Source organism: Agelaius tricolor, unplaced genomic scaffold, assembly GCF_023055355.1.
Source record: "Agelaius tricolor isolate 1412-34295 unplaced genomic scaffold, bAgeTri1.0.p SCAF_20, whole genome shotgun sequence".
Lineage (NCBI taxonomy): Eukaryota > Metazoa > Chordata > Aves > Passeriformes > Icteridae > Agelaius > Agelaius tricolor.
Genome location: NW_027269280.1, coordinates 3,972,556 through 3,997,747, shown reverse-complemented (window position 1 = coordinate 3,997,747; position 25,192 = coordinate 3,972,556). Strand labels below are relative to the sequence as shown.

General features: G+C 47.9%; 3 protein-coding genes and 1 long non-coding RNA gene across 8 annotated transcripts; 2 read left to right on the top strand and 2 right to left on the bottom strand.

Moving 5' to 3' along the window:
• Positions 1-787: 787 nt before the first annotated feature.
• Positions 788-2,866, bottom strand: ISCU (iron-sulfur cluster assembly enzyme). The gene is made up of 5 exons (XM_071445204.1): positions 2,711-2,866; positions 2,526-2,639; positions 2,203-2,313; positions 1,614-1,692; positions 788-1,200 (listed from the first exon to the last, which is right to left on the bottom strand). Exons 1-5 carry the CDS (start codon positions 2,792-2,794, stop codon positions 1,094-1,096), a joined length of 495 nt encoding a protein of 164 aa, XP_071301305.1. The 5' UTR covers positions 2,795-2,866; the 3' UTR covers positions 788-1,093.
• A 145-nt stretch (positions 2,867-3,011) lies between these two features.
• SART3 (spliceosome associated factor 3, U4/U6 recycling protein) lies at positions 3,012-20,269 on the top strand. 5 transcript variants are annotated; one of them, XR_011681957.1, is made up of 21 exons: positions 3,012-3,531; positions 4,003-4,129; positions 4,782-4,886; positions 5,842-6,026; positions 7,048-7,153; positions 7,860-7,984; positions 8,403-8,558; positions 9,333-9,471; positions 9,824-9,931; positions 10,324-10,401; positions 10,607-10,665; positions 11,107-11,216; positions 11,429-11,541; positions 12,038-12,114; positions 12,497-12,662; positions 13,772-14,214; positions 14,875-15,027; positions 16,096-16,280; positions 17,144-17,485; positions 19,377-19,478; positions 20,130-20,269. XR_011681957.1 is itself a non-coding variant. In XM_071445198.1 (19 exons), exons 1-19 carry the CDS (start codon positions 3,364-3,366, stop codon positions 17,322-17,324), a joined length of 2,784 nt encoding a protein of 927 aa, XP_071301299.1. In that variant the 5' UTR covers positions 3,012-3,363; the 3' UTR covers positions 17,325-18,229. The 5 variants fall into 5 exon arrangements, 2 of the variants coding, with proteins under 2 accessions (XP_071301299.1, XP_071301300.1); XR_011681958.1 differs by lacking the exon at positions 19,377-19,478 and having other exon boundaries at positions 20,130-20,214; XR_011681959.1 differs by lacking the exons at positions 17,144-17,485; positions 19,377-19,478; positions 20,130-20,269 and adding an exon at positions 15,408-15,626 and having other exon boundaries at positions 16,096-16,182.
• Positions 19,964-23,860, bottom strand: FICD (FIC domain protein adenylyltransferase). The gene is made up of 3 exons (XM_071445200.1): positions 23,581-23,860; positions 21,875-22,322; positions 19,964-20,711 (listed from the first exon to the last, which is right to left on the bottom strand). Exons 1-3 carry the CDS (start codon positions 23,858-23,860, stop codon positions 20,099-20,101), a joined length of 1,341 nt encoding a protein of 446 aa, XP_071301301.1. The 3' UTR covers positions 19,964-20,098.
• LOC139598612 (uncharacterized) lies at positions 22,279-23,719 on the top strand. Its single transcript, XR_011681961.1, has 3 exons — positions 22,279-22,352; positions 22,933-23,031; positions 23,603-23,719. It is a non-coding gene; the product is annotated as an uncharacterized lncRNA (long non-coding RNA).
• Positions 23,861-25,192: the final 1,332 nt, after the last annotated feature.

Below are 25,192 nucleotides of genomic sequence, written 5' to 3'. Positions count from 1 at the left end.
CTCTGATTTTTTTTAAACTGGGAAATAGCAGGATGGTTCCATGAGGGAGAGGTACATTCCTCACTGCTGGAGGGTGCCAGGAGCTGAGGAACCACAAGAGGGACCTTGTGAGTGACAAACTCACAGCAACGTGTGACCCTGTGTTAAAAATTACAATTATTGTGCCCGGATGGAGCAGGATGAGACAATTATTTTCTTTTTTAAATGTGGTTTTAAATGTTTAACAACACCCTCAATATGAAAAATGGGAAGTGATGTGTCTTGTGGGGGGGTTAGAAGGTTAAAAAGTGAAGTCTGCCACTGTGTTGTCTGCTTGGTTTGGAAATACTCCTCCAGAAAAGAGGAACTCTGGGAGCTCCCCCTCAGCTCTGCTATTCCCCACTGGGGCTCCAGTCTGAGGGTGTACTTTAGAGAATCTGGGAATGGTTGGGGTATGAAGGGATCTTAAAGGTCATCCAGTTGCAAACCTCTTCCTTGGGGTTTGTAAATCCCTTGGGGGACTTACAGCTCTAAGAGAGCACCTGGTGAGTGAAGAACTGAAATTCTGAGAGAAAACACCCTAAAATTCAGGCTGTTCCTCAAACAAGAGCTTCAAAAATTAAGTGGTGACAGGATGGGAGCAGAAACCACCAGTGTTTCCTGATCACTTTTCCCTTTGGCACCAGCAAAAGGTTCCCAGAATTCCAAGAGCAGGAATTTGCCCCCGGATTACGAAACCAACCCTGACACAGCCGGAGCCAGGGACGGCCCCACATCTCTCACACACGCATCCAAACCAGGGCAACACTTCCCACTAAATTCCATAAGATATTAGGCAAAACTAGACATCTTCCCAAAATAAAAATGAAAAGTGCAGCCCTTGCAGTACCGGACAGCGGGGTTTGGTCTCCGGAGCGGAGTCTTCCCGCGGCATTCCCGAGGGGACAGCAGCCCCATCCAGGTGAGCACTAGGGGGTGCCTGGACACCACAGGGACACGTTGTGCGTAACTTGTGCGTATCTTACAGCTTGAGTAGTGCACAGGGTCCTACAACAGCTCGGGAATTGCACTGCAGAGTGAGGAGGGAGTGAGGAGGGGAAGCTGCGCAGGCAGTTCAGGCATTGTCGGCTTTTTTGTCGGCTTTTTTGTCGGATTCTCTGTTTGGATCCTGCTTCAGTTTGTAGTCGGCCAAGGCGGCCTTGATGGCGTCTTCAGCCAGCACTGCAAAGCAAAAACAAAAAAAACCAACGAATTTTAAGGACAATTCAAGAGCTTTTAGGGGAAGAGATGAAGTAAAAACAAAAGCAGACAGCAGGGAGCAAACAAGACCAGCAGCGTAGACTGGTATTAGGAGTAGAATCTGAATGGAATTCCTAAAATATTGAATTCCTACAATGCTGATTTCATGTAATTAACTTCAGATAATAACAGAATTCAGAATCTGATTGTTTATTATCAGTCTGCTGAGCCACAGGCTCCAAAATATTGAAGTGCTCTGAAAATTCTTGAATTAACCCTGAAATCTGAACATGTTTTCTCTTAAGGACAATGTCGTACAGAAATTGTTTGGAAAACAGCATCCAGAAGCATCTGTGCTGTTTCCAGAGTATCTGAGATGCAGGGTTTTTACTTACTGGAGCAGTGCAGTTTGACAGGGGGAAGGCAGAGTTCCTTGGCAATATCTGTGTTCTTGATTTTCAGCGCTTCATCAACCTGAAACACAGGCAGAGGTGGTCAAAGGCCCTGTTGTTTGTTGTTTGTATCAGTGTCACACACTGTCCCCACTTGGCCTGTTTCAAGTCTGTTCATCTTCTATCACAACACTGAGGTGCGTTTGCTGCTGGCAGAAATGATCTAAAAGTTCTCTATAATTAAAATTTCTGCCATCAGCCTGGTTTTGCTCATTGCATAAGACACAAAGAAATTTCCTGGTGGAATTGTTCCATGTGGATGTGACACTTGGGGACATGGTGAGTGGTGGAGTTGTCAGTGCTAGGGGAACAGTCAGACTTGATGTTCTTAGACGGCTTTTCCAACCTTAATGATTCTCTGATGGTTGGTGAAAAAGACAATTATTGCCCTATAAGTGAAACCCTGACAGTGCTGGCAGTCACTGCTATAGCACAGAGCAGTGCAGGGACTCCCTGGAGAGCATTTCACCATGATCCCAACAGAGAACACAGGCACATGGGAAGCCCTGCAGCCTTCCCGGAGCTCCCTCACCGTTTTCCCTTTGACCCACTCCGTGGCCAGCGAGCTGGAGGCGATGGCTGAGCCACAGCCGAACGTTTTGAAGCGAGCGTCCACAATCTTGCCGTTCTCGTCCACTTCCACCTGCGGGAGCATTTTGGGGACACTTCAGTGCCCGGTTCAGCTCAGCCAGGTCCCCCCAGCCGGACCCGCGGGGAGCGGGACTGGCCCTGCCCCAGGCACAGGACACGGGCAGGGCGGGCATGAGGGAAGCCCATGAGGGAACACGGGCAGCTTTAACCCTGGCAACAGCCCCGTGTGACCCCACCCAGGTGCCAACGGGTCCCCAAGGTCACCTGCAGCTTCATGACGTCGCCGCAGGCCGGAGCGCCCACCAGGCCGGTACCCACGTTCTTGGAATTGCGGTCGAGGGAGCCGACGTTGCGCGGGTTCTCGTAGTGATCCACCACCTGCCAAGACACGGCGTCAGCGAGGGTCACCCCGCTCCCCCGTCCCTCCCCGCGTCACGCTCGCCCCTCACCTTCTTGTGGTAGCCCAGCACGGCCGGGGCCGGCCCGGCCCGGGGCCGCAGCAGCGCCGCCCCCGCCGCCCTCAGCGCCGCCATCTTGACTGAGGGGAGGGGCGGTGTCTGCGTGCCTTTTATAACCTCGGGTTTGGCCACGCCCCCTAGCACGCCCCGACCACGCCCCTTCGTCTCCGGAGCTCGCGTCTCACCCCGGTCATTCGTTGGCCGCGCAGACCGCGCGGGCGCTGGAGGCCGCGCTGCGGCTGAAACGATCAGTAAATAAATAAACGATGGGAACGGCCTTTCGGTCGCGCCAGGGTTTCCATCGCGACACACGGCGCGCGTGCGGCACGCGGCGCCACACTCAACATGGCGGGCGAGCGGCGCCGCGCACGCCACGGACCCTCTCGGAGGCCCCCTGATGGCCACACAGCGGGGTGCCCACGGCGCTGCCTGCGCCACGGACCAGAAGACAAAGGGTCGCGCCGCGGCCGCACTCGGCGCAGCGTGGCCCCGGTGCGCGGGCGAGCGCGGGGCTGGGCGGGCTGAGGATCCCGGTTCTTCCCGGCCGGTTCGGCCGGCGGTGGGGCGGAGCAGCGGGACGGGCGGCGCGGGGGCAGCCGCGGCGGCCGGCGGAGCGCGGCAGGCGGCGAGCGGAGCTGCATAAGATGGCGGCGGCGGGAGCTGAGGCGGCGGCCGAGGAGGAGAAGCGGCTGCCGGAGGGAGACCCCGAGTCGGGCGGGGACTCGGACGATGAAGGCGACTCGGATTCGTCTGGGGACGGCGAGGATGAGGAGAAGGAGAACGAGGCCGAGATCCAGCGGCTGGAGGAGCAGGTGGGCCCGGCGGGGAAGCGGGTGTGGCGGGAACGGGGATAATCCGTGTCTGCCCCGGCAGTTCGGTGCTGGCACCGTCAGGGTGTGAATTTCCCTGCTCCTTGTGAGTTTCCTCCAGCTTGGGATATTCATTGATTTTATGCCGTGAATGTTTGGTGTCTGAGATGGAGGTTGACCAGCTTGGGATTGTTTTGAGAGGAGGGAAGTCCTCGTAAGCAGTTGGCGTTCATTGAGAAATCTGAGCCGCTGCCCGCGGGTTTTTATTGCCTTTAAAAAAATTAAAGCATAATTCTGTGGCGGGACCCGAGGGAGCGGCCGGGACTGTGTCAGGTTTTTTATTAAATCTGAGAAAACTCTGCGTTGTCTGGTTCTGTGATCACACCACGATAATTGTATGATTTGTTTTCTGACTTCTTCGCGTCCGTCACTCAACACGGCTTTTAAAATGGATTTATTTTTATTTTATTTAAGCTTTCCATCAATGCTTTTGATTACAACTGTCACTTGGATCTGATCAAGCTGCTCCGGCAGGAGGGAGAGCTGGTGAAGCTCCGCAGAGCTCGGCAGAAGATGAGCGAGCTCTTCCCCCTCACTGAAGGTACGGAGCATCCTCTCCTCTCCACAGGTGCAGGATGTTTCAGCAGTGAAATAAAATATTTAGGCCAATTTTCAGCATCCTCAGTCAGGGAATGTGATCCAGACCTCAGCAAAGTCCTGCTAAAAATTTCATAGGCGGGCAGCAAAGAAAATTCCCTCTTGGTGGAAATTGTGGGTGCTTGAAGTGGGGATTTCTCTTTTTGCTCATAACTCAGAGGTGATGGAAATATTGCAGAGGCTGTGGGATTTTATTTTTGGGAAGGGACGGGGAGGCCCTGGCACAGGGTGCCCAGAGAAGCTGTGGCTGCCCCTGGATCCCTGGAAATGTCCAAGGCCAGGCTGGACTGGGCTTGGATCAGCCTGGGATAGTGGAAGGTGTCCCTGCCTATGGCAGGAGGTGAAATGGGATGATTTTCAAAGTCCTGAGAAATTCCAACTTCTCCCTTCAGTAAAAAGGTGCTTGTTTAGCACCAATTTAAGAGGTCTCTGTCCCACTTTTATTTGAAATTAATTAGGAAATGTGGAGGTTAAAATTCCTCTCTTTGCCTTGCTCCCCTTCCTTTGTTTGAAGTTTGTTGTAAAAACTCACCAAGTGGACATAAGTTATTATTTCTGGATATTAGTGATGTGTTGTAATTTTTTTTTCCTTTTAGAAATTTGGCTGGACTGGTTGAAGGATGAGATAAAAATGGCTTCAGAGATCTCGGAGAGAGAGAAGGTTTATGAGCTGTTTGAAAGAGCTGTCAAAGATTACATCTGTAAGTCACCCAAGAACATTCTAAAATGGCTTTTGTTGCATCCAGATTTGGCTTTGTAGGGAAATCTTTTGCTTCTGTTATAGTGAAGAAGTTGGGGGGAAATTTCAAATTAATTTCCAAAGTCTGAATGTGAAGTGATGCAAGGAAAGGCTGTGGTGTCTGGTCTCTCCATTCCTCAGGAGATGCTGCAGCTGTAGCTTAAAATTTTGGGGATAAATCCCTGAGTTCTTTGGGGACTGGGGTAAAGAGCTGGAAGAACAAAGCCCGAGGAAGTGGAGGGAATATGGAGGTAAATCCCCCTCAAAAGCTGTATACAAAATGTCACATCAGTGATATGGTGTTGGTGATCCCTCAGGGAGAAGGAATGGAGGTGAAGAAGTGAGGAATTATCCTCTGGATCTGCTGGATTGTATTTGGGGTTTGGAGGCACCTCTGGAACCCAGGGCAGTCCCAACCTGGGGGTCCCTGAATGGAATTTGGTGTTGGCGGGGATGGTGCCAGGCAGCCAGTGCTGTTCTCCCACCTCCCCTTCACCTGCAGGATTCAGGAGATGCTGAACAGGGAAGTTCAGGAGTTTGAAAGAGGAGGAGCAGCTGCTTTAATCTGAATTATTCCAGAGTGTGACAGCTCTGTGGTCCCAGCTCAGGAAACAGGAATCTGCTGTTCAGGCATCTTGGTGTGGTTTGTGTGGCAGAGGTGACAGGCAGGGCCAGTCCCTGTCAGCAAAACCACAGGAGTGACACCATTCAGAAGGAAACTGGGACTGCTGCTGCTGAATCAACAGCATAAATACAATTCCCAAATATTTTTTTAACTTTTTAGGATAAAAAAGAGCATTGCTACTTGTTTTTCTATTTATGCGCGGCACGTGAGGCATTTGGGGGAAGCAGAGCTACGTTTCCTCGTTATTATTTTTGAAAAAATCAAATCACCTGGTTCTCCTGACCTCGTTTAGGTCCTGAAATCTGGCTGGAATATGCCCAGTATTCCATTGGGGGCATTGGGCAGGAGGGAGGCATCGAGAGGGTCCGGTCCATCTTCGAGCGGGCTCTGACGGCTGTGGGGCTGCACGTGACCAAGGGCACGGCCCTGTGGGAAGCCTACAGGGAATTTGAGAATGCCATCCTGGAAACAGCACAGGTGAGCCCATTCCCCTTTGCTCCCATCCCCAAAAAAGCTGTGGTGCAGCTCCTGGAGTCACCTGGAGCTGTCTCCTCCCTGTCATGTCCCACTTGTTCCTTCCCAGCTGTAAAAACCAGCCTTGTTCTCCAGGAAAACCATTCTGTGGATTTGGCTGATAAAGTAATGGATTTGTGTTTCTGTAAAATCCTAAAATCATCTCGAATCCAGGAGCAAAGTTTGGCTCTGCTGCTGACTGAGGTGCCAAGAACAGCTTTAAATTGAAATGTTCCATTATTAAACAGTGTTCTGTGGCTGTTTCTGCACAGAGTCAACCAAGTTTTAATTCCTAGACTGTTCAGCTTTTGATTCATTCGTTATTCCACAATTTGTGGAGGAGGGTATTTTATCCACAGTGTTTTGGATGAGGGTATTTTATCCACAGACTTTTGGCTGAGAGTATTTTATGCCTGGAAAGTACAGTTTGATATCTGCAAAAGTCACCTTTCCAAGATGGCCAGAATGGAAATATTTCCTTATTTTTTATAATTTGCTACGTAAGAGATGGAAGTTTAAAGATGTCCCTGCTCATGGTGGCAGTGGGAACCATTTGGTCTTAAAAGGTCCTTTTCAACCCCAAACAAAGGAGTAACAGGAGGATGTTCTTTCATTCCCAAACACAATTAAGGCTGGAAGTTTTAGATCCTCTCCCCACACCCCAGGGATTTACTGAAACCCTCTTTGGCAGCACAGTGGGGTTGTGAAATGGCACAGTCACCTGCTGCTTCCTTGTTCTCAGGTGATCATTTCCCTGTGCTTGTGTCAGCTTTCACTCAGGAATGCTTTTCCCATTCATCCACCTTCCAAGGGCAGCAATTCCCAAGTTTTAGCTTTCCTGACAATGACTGAGGTGCAGCTTGGCCCTGTGTGCCCTTCAAGGATCGGATCTCAGTTCCCTCAGCTCATAAACAATTCCCTCTCATGCCCATCAGCCGGGGCAGGAGGATGGATTGAATTTCCCTGGTTTTTTTTTTGCTTGCAGCCAGCTCCTGGCAGCATTCCATCCCCGGAGCAGCAGCAGGTGCTGTGCAGCCAGCTCGAGAAGATCCACACGCTCTTCCGGCGCCAGCTGGGGATCCCACTGCTGGGTAAGGGCTGCACTGCTGGGACAGGAGCCTGGAGCAGCTGGGGGATGCTCCAGGCATCAGGATTCTCCTGGCACAGCCTCACCAAGCGCAGCTGGAGGTCTTGTGCTCCCTTGGATGAGGCACAGATCCCTCCGGGTCAGGAATGTTCTGAGTCGTTGGGACTTGGCTCACCGGGTTGGGAGTTTGAGGATGTTCAAAGTGCAAGCAAGGAGTACAAAATGTGACTGAAAAATGAGGAGTTCAGCTGTGATTGCTGCATAAAACTCCCTCGGTAGAGAGTATCTGGCAGCTGGATTGTTGGAATTCTGCCTTCTCTAGTTCCTGCTTTTAAACTCCTTGAGTCCCTTTTCTTGCTCATGGGAGAAAGCTAAGCACAGTTCTTTTGACTTCATTTCCATCTGGAAAGAATTTGGGTTCTCTTTTCTCTAAAGCCTTGGGGAAAATTTTGCCATTTTGGTTTTCTAATTCCAGTTGAGCAGCTTTAATACAACTTGCCCTCTGAGTTTGTTGTAGGACACTGTGTGAGATGAAATGTCATATCCTTTAAGAATGCAGCAGTGTGACAGTAAGGACCAAAAGAGAAGAAAAATTTAAATATTTGTTCCAAATAAATGATAAATATTATTTATATAAAAATAGGAATTTGTCTTAAAATCTGAATTTTCTTTCATAAATGCATTATTGATGGGATTTCATGTTTTAATAGACATGGAGGCTTCATATGCTGAATATGAGGAGTGGTCAGAAGAGCCCATTCCAGAAACCACAATAAAGAACTACAAAAAAGCTCTACAGCAGCTGGAGAAGTGTAAACCCTACGAGGAGGCACTGGTAATGCTGGCACTTACACCTTCCTTCAAAACTAAGAGGGAATTGCTTTGGGGGGATTTACTTTTTTTTTTTCCAAATTTAGTATTTTTCTAGTCCCCAGCTGGGGGACTTGGTCAGCAATGGGAATACTGACAATTATATACTGGGAATACTGGAAATTATGGGGTGCATTGAGTGTGCCAGACCACTCTGAGGTGCACATGAGGACTCTGGGTGTGTTTTTGGGTTAAAGGGAATAAACCCAGGATCTGGTTGATTTCAGGCCCATTCAGAGGTGTATGAAAATCAACAGCTGCTGATACAGAGACAAATCTCTTATGTGAAATCTTGCACAAGAGCTGCTCTGAGGAACAGCTGAACTGTTGGAGTCTTGCTTTGTTGAAGAGTTTGATGTTGTGTCTCCCTGGTTGTTTTCCAGCTGGGTGCTGAAACCCCAAAGCTGGCAGAATACCAAGCTTACATTGATTTTGAAATGAAAGCAGGTGACCCAGCTCGGATTCAGTTGATCTATGAGAGAGCTTTGGCTGAGAACTGCCTTGTCCCAGACCTCTGGGCACGCTACAACCAGTATTTGGTAAGGAAATAAACCCAGAAATGTTTGCAGATTTGTTTTCCTGCCTTTACTTTTGTTTATTTTTAATCTCAGTTGCTGATAAACAGGCATGAACTTCTACCTCAGTCCTGTCCTTTAATCTGTAAATCTTCCAGAAAACAGATTTTCACCCATCTTTGGTTTCCTCCTGTTTTCAGGGATGTGTTTATTCCTCTTGTGAGCATTTCTCACTTTTCTCTGCCCTAGCTGTGTTTTCTCTGCAGAATAACAGGGTGTGGGCACTGAAGCAAACCCAGATGTTCAGCCCCTGTTTCCAGGGGGGTTTCTTAGTGCAGTTTGAGCTCCAGAGGCAGGACAGAAGGTGGCTGGATTAAGGGATTAGGGTTGACTCCCTGCAGGAGCTTATCCAGGCTCAGTTTTTCCATCATCTCTTTCTGTTCCCAGCTGGACACAGCAGGTTGCAGGTGGAACAACACCTGCACAAATAGGCTGGGTGTGCTCCTTTGTATCCTTGACATTCTAGGAACAGTTGGGAATTCACTCAATGCCTTTATTGTATTTATTTATTTGGCAGAAAACACCTCACTGGCCTGGTAGTTCTTTCATGAGCATATTCTTCCTCATGGGAAGGTGTTCACTGGGTTTTTAGGAACACAATTTAAAATACCCATCTGAGCTTTTTAAATATAAAATGAAAACGCTAGGGTCTGGGTGTTGGCTCTTAAAAGCTGAGGTTTGTCTCAGGTGGTCCCTGTGGCTGACAGGAACTTCACTTTTCTTGTGTGATTCTTTCAGGACAGGCAGCTGAAGGTGAAGGAATTGGTTTTATCCGCTCACGACCGCGCTGTCAGGAACTGCCCCTGGACTGTTGGGCTGTGGATTCGGTACCTGCTGGCCATGGAGAGGCACAGGGTTGAGCACAGCATCATTTCAGGTGAGGAAAGAACCAGCAAATTGCACTTCAGAGCTGCTCTCTGCCCCCAAACAGCCTGGGACAGAAATGGGACTTGCAGGATCTGTTCTCAGCCCGCAGGTCCTGCGAGGGCAAAGCTGCTTTGGTTGAGCAGCTGCACCCTGAGCAAACAATGAACAGCTTGGAATGAAGATCCCTCAATTCAGCTGCCTTTAAATTCACTTCCCAAACCAATTTATTGTGTAGGATTTCTCTTCCTGTCTTCCTAGAAACGATTGGTGTTTGTGTAGGTATTTCTTTGTGCTATCACTGCAGCTTGCTAATTTTGACTGTATATGGGAAGTAACTGTTTTATCCCCATTTTTTCTTTCAGAAATGTTTGAAAAAGCTCTGAATGCAGGTTTTATTCAAGCAACTGACTATGTAGAGATCTGGCAGGCCTACCTGGATTACCTGAGGAGAAGGGTGGATTTTACACAAGGTCTGTATGATAAATACAGAATAAATATCTATACCATTTTCTTTGTACTTCTTGGATATTGCTTTTTTAAAAGAAAATTAACAGCATTTTCATCTTTCACAAAAATTATTTTCTGGCCAGTTAATGTCTATAAAAAAAGGAATTTGGTTGGTTTGCTATTGCAAAAATGCCCTGTCTTATATTTTTGATAATTTTAAAAATTATTCATGTAGTGAGTTTTACTCATTATAAAATCATAAATTTAAGCAATAATAACAATGAGAAATAATAAATTTATTCTCCCCCTGCTATCCAATGAAATCATTGTGGGTGTTAAGGAGATGGTTTTATTGGGTGGGAAATGAAAACTAAATTATTATTTTAAGGCTGTTCTTTCTTTTTTTTCCCTGCAGACTCCAGTAAGGAGCTGGAGGAGCTGCGCTCTGCGTTCGCACGAGCTGTGGAGTACTTGAAGCAAGAAGTAGAAGAAAGTAAGTGAAATAATCTCAAGTATTGTTTTCTCCTCTTCAAAATCTTTTTTATAAGATCAGTTCTCCACACAATATTTGTCTTCAAGAATCTTGAACATTTCATAAAGCTGCAGATAAAGATTTCATCTCTGTGTGGGACCTGTTTAATAAACAGTTTTATTTCTGAGAGCCAAGTGCAGCAAACAACCCTTGTTTTTCTTCTTAGGGTTCAGTGAAAGTGGAGATCCATCCTGCACCATCATGCAGAACTGGGCAAGAGTTGAGGTGATGTTTCTCTCTGCTGTATATAAATTGCTGAACCTGATGAAATGGATTTAAAATAAAATATTTTAACATTCCAACCGTGGAATGCATTCCTTTCCCAATCCATTTCCCCTCTTCCTAAACACAAACCAAGTTCTCAGTCTGAGACGTTATTAGGTATATTAATCAAAAACAAAAGGAAGAAATTCAGAAAACAGCTCTCTAATTTATTTTATAATCACCAAAATCCAATGGATGTGGGAGCCAGAACCAAGACTAATGGGAGAGGTGGGCAGGGAAGGATTATTCAGTAGTAGGATTGTGTCAGGTGATATTTTGACCACTGTAAGGGTCAGATGTACCTTGCTGGGTCTGTCTGCAGCATCTGTGGGGTGTTATTGGTTTGAAATTAATGATATTGAACAAATCATCCTGAAGGACATTTTGGATGCTCCGTTGCAGGCCCGCTTGTGTAACAACATGCAGAAAGCCAGGGAGCTCTGGGACAACATCATGACTAAAGGAAATGCCAAATATGCCAACATGTGGCTGGAATATTACAACCTGGAAAGGTAATAATTCATTTTTTAGTTTTCTCATCTGTGGGAGAAAACAGTTTAGAACAAATGTGTTTTGTTCGGGTTTACAAAACACCTCGGAGCTTCTTGGGGTGGCTCCGCTGTGGCTCCCAGGAGTGTCACAGCAGCTGGGGAAGGAGGGGGAACGTTTGCATGGCTGGAACTGTGTGTGGTTTGTCCCCTCAGTGCCCTGTCCCCTCCTGCAGGGCCCATGGGGACACCCAGCACTGCAGGAAGGCCCTGCACCGGGCAGTGCAGTGCACCAGTGACTACCCCGAGCACGTCTGCGAGGTGCTGCTCACCCTGGAGAGGATAGAAGGTACCTGGGCACTGCCAGGGGGTGACTCAGTGACAGAAGGTCACTGGGGGACAGGCAGGGGGTAATTAATTAACAGAAGGTAACTCAGTGACTGGCAGAAGGTGATTAATTACTGCATCTCTTAGCCTGGTTAGGCAGAGGTGGCACACGGGCGTTTGATCCTGTGTTTTGTGCTCCACTGAAGTCTCACTTTTCACTGCTGTCAAATCCACAGACAGCTCTTTTCTTCCTTGCTTTTCTGAAATCACTGGATTTTTCCATGCCTTTTTGGAGTCTTGCATTATTAATGAGAGGTTTTTGCTCTGCTTGGCTCTTGGTTTTTTTTTTTTTTTACCTTGCAGGCTAGTTGTTATAATTAGAATTTTCATGTGGAATGTTAAGTATGAACAGCAAGTGCCATGAACTCGGTGACTCTTATTTTTCCAGAATTGTATCTTTGAATTATGAGAAAGCTAAATAAAAGGCTTTTAAAATTTATTTTAATTTTATCCTTTAGGAACGCTGGAAGACTGGGATGCAGCTGTTCAGAAAACTGAGAACAGATTGGCTCGAGTGAATGAACAAAGAGCAAAGGTCAGAACTTTCTGTGAGCTACCAAAGCATTTTATACCCCTAAATTAAGTCCATGCTTCTCTGAATGTCACATTTGTAATGTGGCTTCCCCCCAGATAAGCCTGACATGCCTTCAAGCCCTAGAACTATTGATTTCTACTTTAAAACTATGATTAACAACCTCTTGCTGCTTTTTATCTTTCTCCTTTTGCCACTTGGATGGCCACAAGAGTGATGTGCCGTCCAGGAAAGCTGTGAGAGCACAGAATTGGGATGAGCTTTAAATGATGTCCCCGTTAGTGCTGGGGTTAGGAGAAAACCCTCTGGGCTCAGTGCTCTGGAAAATGCTCTGCAATCTGCAGCCAGTGGGAGAAAAAAAAGAAATAAATCTTGTGTGTTTTAGGCTGCTGAGAAAGAAGCTGCTCTGGCAAAGCAGGAGGAGGAGAGAGCTGAGCAGAGAAAGCAAGCAAGGGCAGAGAAGAAAGCTTCCAAAAAAGCCAAAAAAACCAGGACTGGGGACAAGCGCAAAGCAGACGAGGATGATGAGGGTGAATGGGGACAAGAAGAAGGTAAAAATAAAATTAAATTGAAACTTAGGGCTCTGGCAACAGGGTTATTGGTTGTCTTGTGGTAGAGGGAGCTGAGGAATTGCCAGCATTGGTGTCTTTCCAGGGCTGCTTTCTCCTGGGAAGTGTTCAGTGTGGGAGTGAAATGCAAACAAGGCTAAATGGTTTTATACCAAGAGAAAAACAGGTTTATAGGAGCTTCCAGAGTTTTCTTGGGGTTTCTTATTTTGGATATTGTGATTTTTGGTTTTTTCTTCCTTAATTTTCCTTTAAAGTAATTTTTCTGACTCATCCTATGATACTGAGCCATGTGTCTAAATTGGGTTATTCAGAATTGTAGCAGCTTCTTGGAGGTGGGAACAGAAGACTTTAATAGGTTGCTTCCCCTGGGATTTTTGTGAGCTTTTAGATTTCTTTTTTTTTTTTTAATAAAGAACCATTAGACAAAGAAAAGAACATGAATCAGCGACTGTCAGTTATGACTGGCTGAAAAAAGGAACAAATATTCCAGTTGCTTTCATCTAAAGCTGTCTTGGTGTGGAATAATCTGTTGTTATTTGTTCTTTAAAACCTGGGGGAGGTTTTTTTGTGGTGTCTTTAGGACCTGTCATTGTATTTGTGCTTCCATGTGCCATTTCCAAGCTCCACAGTGGGAATGGAGGGCAGAGGAGTTTCAGTGAGGAAGGGAATGGGGGAGTGGGGGGGAAAAGGAGGACAGAGTGAGGTGTTCCTGTAGTTAAATTTTGTAACAATGGTTTCTCAGATCTCAGAGAGAGGCCGAGTAGGAATTTATGATAGAATTTGTTTTGTTTTTAGGGTTGTGTTTTGCTTTTTGGGGGGTTTGGCAGTTGCGTCTAACCCGTCTCCTTATTATGGGGTGTTAGGGTTGCTTGTAGTGGCTGTTGCAGGGTGTGGTTGATTGGTGAGTTTGGGGGTTTCTTTTGTGTCCTTGGTGCTTGCTATGGTTTATTTAGGGGGGATGTTGGTGGTGTTTGTTTATTCGGTGTCGTTGGTGGCGGATCCTTACCCTGAGGCTTGGGCTACTTGGGGGCTTCTTGGTTACGGTCTTGGGATTTTCTAACAAGGGATTTTCTAACAATTCCATCAATCAGAGCTGCCCAGCAAGAGGCAGAGGGGAGAGGGTGATGGAATGCTCCCTGAAGAGGACATGGAAGTGGAGACGGGGCTCTCTGGCAGGAGCGAGCAGCCCGATGGCCCCGCAGCCCCGAAGGAAAAGGCGTCCACCAGCCGCAAGGACGTCCCCAAAGTGTTCCACGACAGCAGCAAGGACAAAGTCACCGTGTTTGTCAGCAACCTCTCCTACACCATGGCAGAGCCTGAAGCCAAGCTGAGGGAGCTCTTTGGGAGCTGTGGGGAGGTCGTGGAGGTCCGAGCAGTGTTCAACAACAAGGGCACCTTTCGGGGCTACTGCTACGTGCAGTTCAGGGAGGAGGAGGCTGCTCGGCAGGCCCTGGCCTTGGATCGCACGGCCGTGGAGGGCAGGCCCATGTTTGTGTCTCCTTGTGTTGACAAGAACAAGAATCCCGACTTTAAGGTAAAAGTTTTGGTGGTTCCTGTTGGACATTGGATGTGGGGAAGGGAGTTGGTGGAATCTGTTGTGTCCAATCAATTTGTGTTGTGCCTTTTGAAAATTTTTTGGGACTCTTTGCATCTTGTTACTCTACCAGACATCAGGATTGACATAATTTTTTTACTCAAGGTTTTCAGAAATCTGCTGATCTGAGCAGTTTAGTGGTGGGACCTACCCAGGTTCAACCTCTGAAGAGCTTTCTTGGTCAGCATTTGTTACCCAATCCCCTGGCTGGGGATGTTCTGTACCAGAACTCAGTTGTGTAACCGGGAGATTTCTGCATTCTGGAGTTTCTGCACAGAAAAATTCAATGTTTCCATAGTGATAGCTGAGTAAGAAGGCAATATTATAAATACATTATTATAGGAATTGGGCTCTGATCCTTCTGGATGCCTCCCAGCTCAGGATATTCTATGATTCTCAGTGTCTTTCCTCATTGGGAAGGGGTTTAGTAGCATTTAGTTGCAAGTCTTTGGTGTTTATATGCAAATATCTTCCAAAGCACTACTCATGGCTTTGAGGCAGTTTTGGATCCCACAAACAGGAATCACTTTTGGGGTGTGGAATTGAAATCCTTTGCATTTCTGGCTGGTTTGTGAACCAACATCCTTTTTGTTCCTCCAGGTGTTCAGGTACAGCACTACCCTGGAGAAGCATAAACTCTTTATATCTGGTTTGCCATTTTCCTGCACTAAGGAGGAGCTGGAGGAGGTGTGTAAAGCCCATGGGAATGTGAAGGACATTCGACTGGTCACCAACAGAGCTGGAAAACCCAAGGTAGGCATCCTTAACACACTCCTGGATTTAAGGAATGCTTCAAAAAGAAGCTTCTCATGGAGTCTGAGAGACAAAATTTGGGTTTGTTAAGTTGCCAGTGTGGTGGTGTATTAATACTTGTGGAAGAGCTTGGATTTATACAGCCCAGTGTACCTTTGTGCAGAAAACCAACAGGAATTTTTCCAAAATGCTTCTTAAATTGCGTAAGAAAAATGGGATGGAGGGGGAATTGTTTACAGCATTTTCAGTATTGTAAAAACAGGCAATCTGTAAAAGATTGGTTTTTAAATAACTGGCTAAATGGGGTTTACCTGGTGCAGCCAATTCCCATCCTCCTTTCCTCAATTTCCTGACGCTTTTGTTCCTAACATCTACTGCAGGAAGGGATTTGCCAGTGAGAAATGATCCCACTCTCTGGAAGGGCTCATTATTTCCATCCCTGAATAAATGACTCCTTGTTAAATAAGGGATTCTGAACCAGCTGCTGCTCTGCCAAAACTCTCTCTGATACCTGGGCTGCGTCTGTATGGTGGGTCCTGTCCACAGGGACATCCTGGGAATGGTGGACATGGATTTAAATTGAATTTTCTTACCCTCAGGTGAAGTTCCTGTTGTGTGCACACCTTGCAATGAGTGCTCTTGGGAACCCCAGCTCTTGTTCTGAGCCTAGTTTGAGCTGGGATTGTGTATAAACCACAAATACATGTATTTTGGGAAAGTTATGTAAAACCTGATGCCTCTCCTGTGAAACTGGATAATCCAAAAAATGCAGCTTAAGGCTTTGAATGTCGTTTAAAAGAGTAACAGCAGGCAGAGGTGATGCCCTTCTCTGTGTGAGTCTGCCATGGTACTTCATTATATTTATTTTATAGCATTTTTAGAGTGGTTCTTCCCTTTTTAATACACTTTTTCTATACATGAGGGCATCAGGAGTGAGAGACAAGAAATACAGGTTGTAAGGAGAACGGTGATTGCAGTGAGCCATGTTGAGTTTCCCTCATGTACAAACTCCTCACCAGCTTTTACAGAAGCACCGAAACCCCAATGTTGGTTCTTTTCTCAACTTAGGGCCTGGCTTATGTGGAATATGAGAACGAAGCCCAGGCCTCTCAGGCTGTGCTGAAGATGGATGGGCTGACAGTGAAGGACCACGTCATCAAGGTGATGATCAGCAACCCCCCTGTCCGGAAGCTTCCGGAGCGGCCCGACCCCAGCAAGGCCTCCCTGGTACCACCACGGCAGATCTATGGAGCGTGAGTGAGGGACGGGTGCCTAAAACTGCTTGGAAGGGAAATACTTTGGTTTCTTTATGTGCTGAAGTTGAGGAATCTTAGCTGGAATATGGGGGTTTAGGAAAAGGAGGAGAGGGATTTTTTATATGGGCAAGGGGGAAGGGCTTCCCGCTGCCAGAGGGCAGAGTTAGATGGGATATTGGGAAGGAATCCCTGTGAGGGTGGGGAGGCCTTGGCACAGCATGCCCAGAGAAGCTGTGGCTGCCCCTGGATCCCTGGAAGTGTCCAAGGCTGGGTTGGATTGGACTGGAGCAGCTTGCATAGTGGAAGGTGCCCCTGTCCATGGCAGGGGTGGGACTGGGTGATCTTCAAGGCCTCTTCCAAACCAAATCAGTGGAGGACCCTGTGAATCTGAAAGAACATTTAAAAGGTACTGCACCATAAAAAAAATGGGTTGTTGGATTGATGAGGAAAAGCAAATATTTTCTCTTTACTCACAGAAACATATCTGTAGCAGTGAGAGGATGAGGCACTGGCCATCCCCTTGGATCTGATGTTGGCACTGATCCCTAATAACCTCCACATCCTCTCCCTCTGGAGAAGTAGCCATTGTTCCCAGTGAGCATTAAAGCTGCTCCTTCATCTTTTTAGTGTTCCTGGATGGGATGAGCCCCTGTGGATAAACAGAGCTTGGGCCCTGGGGACCGTGGGGCAGCTGTTGTCTGCCAGAACTCGGGGGTGCTTCAAAGACACCCATGGAAAGCTTTATCCCTGAAACAAATGACAGGAATGATGTTAAAATGTGCATTCCTCATAGCAAACAAGTCCTTGTTGTTCCCCCAAGCTAAAAGAGTGTTTTTTAATGGGAATTTTTTCCCTTCCAGGCGAGGGAAGGGAAGGACCCAGCTCTCCATGATGCCCCGGGCACTGCAGCGTCAGAGCAACCCCGTGGCCAAGGCTGAGAATGGGATGGTCCAGAACTCACCAGCAGCGTCCTCTGAGGCCCCTGCAGAGCCTAAAAAGATGTCCAATGCTGATTTTGCCAAGATGCTCCTGAAAAAGTGAGCAAGGAGTGCGTACTCAGCGGGTCTGGTCCAATGTGAAATGCCTTTCTGGAAGCCATGTTGTGTCCTTAAGCTTTGCAAGGAGAGAACGCCCGTCCCAATCCCGTGTAAATACTGGACTGCTGCATTCCTCGGGATCAGTGGAGGATGGCACAAATCCAGGTGGTGGTTTTTTGTTTTTTTTTTTTTTGGTTTTTTTCTTTCCTCTAAGAGCAAAGAGTTACGCTTTTGTTCTGTTGAAACGGCGTTAATGTGATCCCTCATATTGAGGGTAACGAGGGGGGAAATATTTCCTGCACAGCTCGGATGCCACATGGAGTTTTTTGGAGTACTTTCCAACAATTTTCTCTTTCATTAACGAATGAGATGCCATGGGAGGACCTCAGCAAGCTCCACTGGTCAGCTCAGATTGGGATTGCAGACATTCTCTCTGCCAACAGCCCCATTCTTCACCCAAACCCACGCACGCAGGGACTGTCATCTCCTTCCATGCAGAATCCAACAGCAGATGCTCCAACTTCACCACAATGGCCTCTTTTAGTATTGGGAGAGTTTCTATACATATGTGTGTATATGTAGATACACAGATATACATATATATGTATCCAGTTCCTGTTCTGTTCCAGTTGACCTGTTTTTTATATGGTGTATTTGTAAAGGACATTGAGATGATTCTTTTTAAGTGTCAGGAGCTGATCCTTAGGTGGTAATTTTTGTTTCCCATGAAGCTGGACGTGCTGTTGCTGAGGACCAGGTTTTTTGGTTGTTTTTTTTTTTTTTTGGTTGTTTTACCTAGCTAGCTCATGTCTTTTTGCAGGTGGTTTCTGTATGGTTTTGTACAACTGTGAAGTGCAAGCTGACGTTTCTCGGTTTATTAAACTCAAGTTCTCAAAGGTTTTCTATAAATACTGTTGCTTCTGTTTAAGTGTGGGTGTTGGAACTGCATTTCTCTGGCAGTTGGGTGATAGTGATGTACCTCACCTCTCAGGTGTGCTCAGTGTCCCTCAGGCCTTGAAGCAACTCATTCCATCTGCTCTGAATATCCTGAAATCACTTCAGTCATCACCTCAGACTTTCCAACAGTGGTGTGACCCTGGCTAGAAACATCCCTGCTTGTCAAATACCCTGGAAGTCACCCCCCAGAGGGGTGGGTGTGAGGGGGGACCCCAGTGCTGAGTTCACTTGGACCACAGGAACACTGCTGCAAATAAACACTATTTTCTGTGCTGATTTCACTTGGCTTTGCTTTGCAATGATGACTCTGCTCGTGTTGTCACGTGGCTGAGGGAACCAGGATCTCTCCCATGGCTTCTCCTCCTCCACAACCACTTTGTTCACTGCAGCCAAGTGTGCTCTGACAACAGCCTCTTCCAAACAAAGACTTTCATATTAAAATAGTTTATTAATCTGTTACTAAAATAACATTTCCCCCCCCCCACAGAGCTCTAAAGTGCATTATTTATAGTCAGGTTGCACTACAAAAATAACATGCTTTGTAAGGACAGGACACCTTGCCTCCTGTATTGTCTGCTTTCCCTGGCATCAGTGCTCAGAGAACTCCCAGTCTCATCCTGGTTTCTGCTTCTCTAAAACAGGTTCTAAGCTCCCTGTCAGGTAAGAGAGAGTTAAAAGGGGAGAAAACTAAGCCTAGGGCAACCTGGCAGCTTTTGTCAAGGGGTTAAATGCTCTAAACTGGGATTTTAAATGGAAGTTTTGTGAGCGTGGAGGTGGTGGTGTCAATGATGCTGTTACAGACCTGGCAGGTTTGGGGTAGGGAGATCTGTGGGTACTTTTACCTTAAAAACCAAGGAAAAAGGGATTCTTTGAACTGCTCAGCAGCTCCAGGCACTGCACTGCCCCTGCAGCACACAGAGGCTTTGAGTGATTCTTGACACATTTATCAGAGTAATGACACAACCAGTGATTAATTGTGGAAGTTCCCTTACCTAGACTTGAGAAATGGAAGTTTTTGGCAAACTTCCTGTACACATTCTTCCCACATTGGCACAACTGGTGTCTCCTGGCTCTGCCTGATGACCTTTTCTGCCCACAGTTCTGCAGACAAGCTCCTTCCAACCCCTCCACTGAAATGTCTAAGGACAGTTGTGCTTTCCCAGGGCTCCTCTTGGCTGAGATTTTCTGAGTCCTCCCTCAAGTAAGTCAGAGCTTTTCTCCTCTTGTTCCACTCCTATCACCTGTAATCCCAAACCAAACACTTCCCACTTGTACAAAACTCACCCCAGGAAAGGCAGCTGAAAGTAAACATGCAAAGTGCCACAGAAAAACATGAACGGGAGGGGAGAGATGCCTTTGGGCTGGAGTTCAGCCTCCTTTGTGGTCAGTACCTGTGTGAATGACACCAAAGTGTCTGGTGGACACAGCTGGGAGCAGGCTGTTCCTTCAGGGATGTGTTTTGGAGCTACAGGGAAGAGGCCACAAAGAACCAACTCAGTTTAGGCTTTGCTGAGGTCAGACAGTAGAGTTGACTGCCTGGGTGAAGGGTTGTGATTGAAGCAGCTCCTCAAAGCTTAGTTCTAAGGGGAAATTCAATTTCAGTTCATCTTTTTGAGCCCTCTGACATCTCTCCCCCCCTCCTTCCAGTGCACGGCCACCATCCCCAGCTCCATTTGGCATCATGTATATAAATAAATAATATTAATTTAATCAAATTTAAATAAACAAAAATGCTCAAGTGACACCTCCCGTCCAGTCACCTCCCAGCAGGAACAGCTTGGAGTTCTGCTCTCCCACAGCTCCTGAATTTGCCCAAACCCCTCAAGTCTTGACGGGGATGGTTTGTTTGCAGCCAGCCTCGGGCAGGCCCACGGAGTACTCGGTGGTGGCGATGAGCAGCATGTCCAGCGTGGTCTCGGCGCACTTGGCGATGAAGCGGATGAAGGGCCGCACGTCGCCCTCGTTGGCCACCTCCAGCACGTGGTAATACTCAGCCCTCTGCTCCTTGCGGATGGTGATGGGCGGGTAGCCCGCCTGCATCAGGATCAGGTTCATCAGCAGCCGCGAGGTGCGGCCGTTGCCGTCCACGAAGGGGTGGATGTAAACCAGCTTGTAGTGCGCCAGCGCCGCGAACTCCACGGGGTGCAGGCTGCTGGCGTCCTCCGAGTTCATCCACTGCACGAACTCCTCCATCTGCTTCTCCACGTCCTGCGGGTGCGGCGGGATGTGGTGGCCCACAAAGACCTGCGTGGCTCGGAAGCGCCCGGCCTCCACGGGGTCGGCGTAGCCCAGCACGCGCCGGTGGATGTCCAGGATGTCCCTGCTGGTGACGGAGCCGATGCGCGACACCAGCGTGGTGTTGACGAACTTGAGGGCAGCGTGCATGCCCAGCACCTCGTTCTGCTCCGCCAGGCTCTTCCCGGGAACGGCGTACCTGTGGCACACATGGGTTTTATGAAAAATCTTTTTGGTAAGATTTTTTTTTTTGTTCTCCTGAGAAGCTGAGAGGCTGTGGGAATTCGCAGGCAGCCCCGACGTGGGAAGAGACGAGAATCTTGACTCCATGTTTCAGAAGGCTGATTTATTATTTTATTTTATTATATTATTCTAATCTTATATTATTTATTTATATTATTGTATTATTTTATTATTAATTTTATTATTTGTTTCTATTAGTTCATTATATTATTATATTATATAATTTATTTTATGTTTTTAAATTTTATTGTATTATTTGTTTATATTATTTTATTGTATTATATTACATTATTTAATTATTTTTTATACTAGTTTATTATATTATTATAATAATGTGTTATTTATTTATATTATTTTATTATATTATTTTATTATATTATAGTTTATTTTATTATTTGTTTATATTATTTTCTATTATTTATTTTCTTATTTATTTCTATTATTTTATTATATTATATTATTTATTTTATTATTTTTATATATGTATAAAATATATTAAAACTATACTAAAAGAATAGAAGAAAGGATTTCATCAAAAGGCTTAGCAAGGAAAAGGAAGGAATGGAATGATAACAAAAGCATGTGACTCTCAGAGAGTCTGGGATAGCTGGGCTGTGATTGGCCATTAATTAAAAACAACCACAGGAGACCAATCACAGATGCACCTGTTGCATTCCTCAGCAGCAGATAATTATTTTCTTTTCCTCTGAGGCTTCTCAGCTTCTCAGGAGAAAAATCCTGGCAAAGGGATTTTTCAGAAAATATCATGGCTACAAGAGGCCTCAGAAACGAAATGTGAACAATGGTTATCTGCTGCTGTGGAATGCAACAGGTGCATCTTTGATTGGTCTCCTGTGGTTGTTTTTAATTAATGGCCAATCACAGCCCAGCTGGCTCAGACTGTCTGAGAGTCACAAGATTTTATTATCATTCCATTTTCCTTTCTATTCCTTGCAAGCCTTCTGATGAAATCCTTTCTTCTATTCTTTTAGTATAGTTTAAATACATCATTTTCATATAATATAATATAATACCACAAAATAACAAATCAGCCTCCTGGAACATGGAGTCAAGATTCTCTTCCCTCGTCCTGGGACCCCTGCTAACACCCCCCCGTACCTGGTCTCGATGATGTGCCGGATCTCAGACAGCGTCAGCGTGTTCCCCTCGATGGCCACCGTGTGGTAGATGTGGTGGTAGTAGGATTCCTCCATCACCCGGCGCAGGGCAGAATTCCCCTTGGGAATGGCCATCACCTTCTTGACCTTGCTGTCGATGATGCTGAAGTACCTCTGGTCGATCTCCTCCACCAAGGGCAGCGTCCGGCCGCGGTTGCTCAGAGCCTTCTCGTTGTGGGGGGAGATGGTCAGAGCTTTGGAGTACAGGTAGTCAGCCTGCAGGATGTCCTTCTCCTCCTCTGAAAAGATCCCAAACTCGTTCAGGGCATCCACGTAATCCGGGTCCATTTTGAGGGCGTACAGGAAGAGTTTGTGGGCCTTCTCCCGCTTCCCTTGGCGCTTCATCTCCAGGGCTTGATTCAGAGCTGCTCTGGCTTCCAGCTTCACCTCTGGAATGAAGTAGTAACAGAAAAAGAGTGGTGAATTTTACTGGAAACCTCTGGAAATCTGGATTCCACCATCCTCCCTTCCCACTCAGGATATTCTATGACTGTCCACTGATATAAAAATTGAACAAGAACTGGAACAGAATTTGTGTTCCAGAGGTTTATGCCACGTTTCCAGACTGAGCATGAGGCAGCAGAGTCATTCTTGGCAGCAAGTGTGGGGAGGGCAGGACCTGTGGGCAGCAGGCTCAAGGTGACCACAGGTGGCCACCAAACTGCTTCATGTGGGAGGAAACAGTGTTTTAACAGTGTTCCCCTTGGCTTTCTTTTAAGTGAAATTATAATGTTAACATTATTATCTTGGCTGCCAACAGCACTTCTGGTTTTCCACTGAACTATCTAACGTTTTCCCAGCAGTAAGAGCTTTAATGCAAACAAAGATACAGTGCTGGAATTGTAATAATTCCTTTAAGTGTTTTCCAAATTAATGTCCTGGCTGATACTGGCCATGGCTGCAGCCTGACATTGCCTGAAAGGCTGTTCTGTGCCAGGATTTTGGGATTAACGCTGTGTAGCCCAGATTTCTGTGCATTAAACCACCTCTGTGTTCCAGTCGCCTCCACTGAAGTTCCTAGTACTGAAAACACGAGGAAAAACTCTGGAGAGACAGAGCAATGCCAGCACAGGGTCCTGGAATGCAGTCAAGGAGCTGGTGAGGGCCTGCCTGACCGCGGGGGCATTTACAGCCAGTGTTAATTGCAGTTAATTGCAGTTTGTTGCCATCAGAGTACGCTGTCACTCCCATCAGGGGTACAGGACATGGTCAGGAAGGGGGTGAGGATCTCTGGGTTGGTGTCAGGGTTGGAAGGGCCCTCTGGAAATCACTCCAAGGCAGGGTCACCTGGAGCAGGAAGGTGTCCAGGTGGGTTTGGAATGTCTCCATGATGGAGGGAGATTCCACCACTCCATGGGCAGCTGTCCCTCGTGGAAAGAGGGACAGCTCCCATTGCTCCTCATGTTGAGGTGGAACTTGTGTTTTAATTTATTGCTCCTTGTCACCACTGAACAGAGCCTGGCACCATCCTCTGGAGATGTTTGTGTGGATTGCTGAGATTCCCTCCTCCAGACTGACCAGGCCCTGCAGTCTCCCCTAATCACAAAGATGCTCCAGACCCCAAATCACCCCTGTGACCTCTGCTGGACCCTCTCCAGCACCTCCTTAACGCGAGGAGCTCAGCCATGCCCACCCAGCACCTCTCACCTGGGGATGCTTTTCCCTTCAGCACCAGCAGCTCCAGCCCGCGGGAGGTGACGCTCAGCTCGGTGCTCTGTCCCGTGAGCCTGCTGATTCCCGAGGAGGAGCCCAGCCTGTTCCTCAGCAAGGACAGGCCCTTGAGCACAGCCTGGCACTGGTTGTCCAGCGGCAGCAGCAGCATCACCAGCGAGCTCAGCAGCAGCACCAGCACGGCCGCCCAGCGCACACGGAGCCACAGGGACACCCACTGGAGCTCGGGATCGGTCGCCATCGCCACGAGATTCATCCTGAGTCCAGCACCGACACCTGGGGCATCTCCCCTGCCACTGCTCCCACCTGGGAATGCACAGATTTAGCCACAGCCCTGTGCCGGGTAAGAGTGGGTCTCAGTCGTGTGTTCTAGGTCTGGGTGATGTGCTCGGGGTCTGGGTGATGTGCTCGGGGTTTGTCACAGCTGTCCCTGCCGTCCCCTTCCCTGCCACCCCCCAGCCCCGTATGGGATCCGCTCTCGCATCCACTCCCACGGATGCCCGGGAGCAGCGTGGGCACGGGGCTCTACCAGTCGGTTCCGCGGGCATCACGGAGCTTCCCGTCCCTTCCCCATCCTCCTCCAGGCTTGTGCCCCCCGCCATGCCAAGGGTTCCTGGAACCCCTCCCCATGCTCCGCTTCTCCTGCAGCCACCGCTCCTTCCTCGAGCCCGAACCGGCCGGAATCCCCCCCAGCACCCCGGCTCCTCTCTGCCCGGTGCACCCCAGGCTTTCCCCCTGATCCCCTCTGCCCAAGACCCTCCAGTGCTGCCCGGCCCCCAGCCCGCTGTCCCCCCGATCCCCACTCACCTTTGCCGCCTCCCGGAGCCGCCCGCTGCCGGCTCTTGCAACCCCGCCCCCAGCCCCACCCCCGCGCGTTCCCATTGGCTGAGCCGCCGCCCGGTTCCTCTCCCATTGGCTGACGCAGCGGACGCGTCTCTCGCGCTCCTCCCCTCCGCTTCCTGCACCGGCTTCCGGGTAGCGCCGCGCCCCGGGCGCCAGAGAGGCTCGTGGAGGGTGGGGATTGGTGAGCATGCACGTCAACCAGGCGGCGCGCAGCCAATGAGAATTGAGGATGGGGAGTGGGCGGGCGTGGTTGCCATATAAGGGTATGGCGTGCTGTTGCTAGGCGATAGGAGCGCGGCGGGGCTCACAAAGGGTTAAATTCCATTGCCTTCAATTTCTGGCCATTTCCATGGAAAATCACCTCGTTCTGTTGATACAGAGTTCCTGTCGCCTCTCCGTGGCCCTTCTGGATGTTTCGCTCTTTATGTTTGGGCTTAAGCAGCAGCTGTTCCACACCTCTGCCTCTCCTGCTGGAGGCCAGGAATGGGGAGAGAGTGGAAAAAAGTTGAGGGAAAAGAGAATGTTTTAAATAATTGCAGGTAAATCCCTCAGAACCACTGTCTAGCAAGGTGATGAGGTGGTTTTCTACCAGGTGGAGATCATCAGCAGGAGGGAAAAATAACCTGGTTTGTCAGAAATGGATTCAGGGTATTTAAACTGTGTTCCAGAGGAAGATGAGGGGAGACCTCCACAGATGTGCCAAACAGATCCCATTCCCTTTAGGGGAATTTGCATTTGGAGCAGC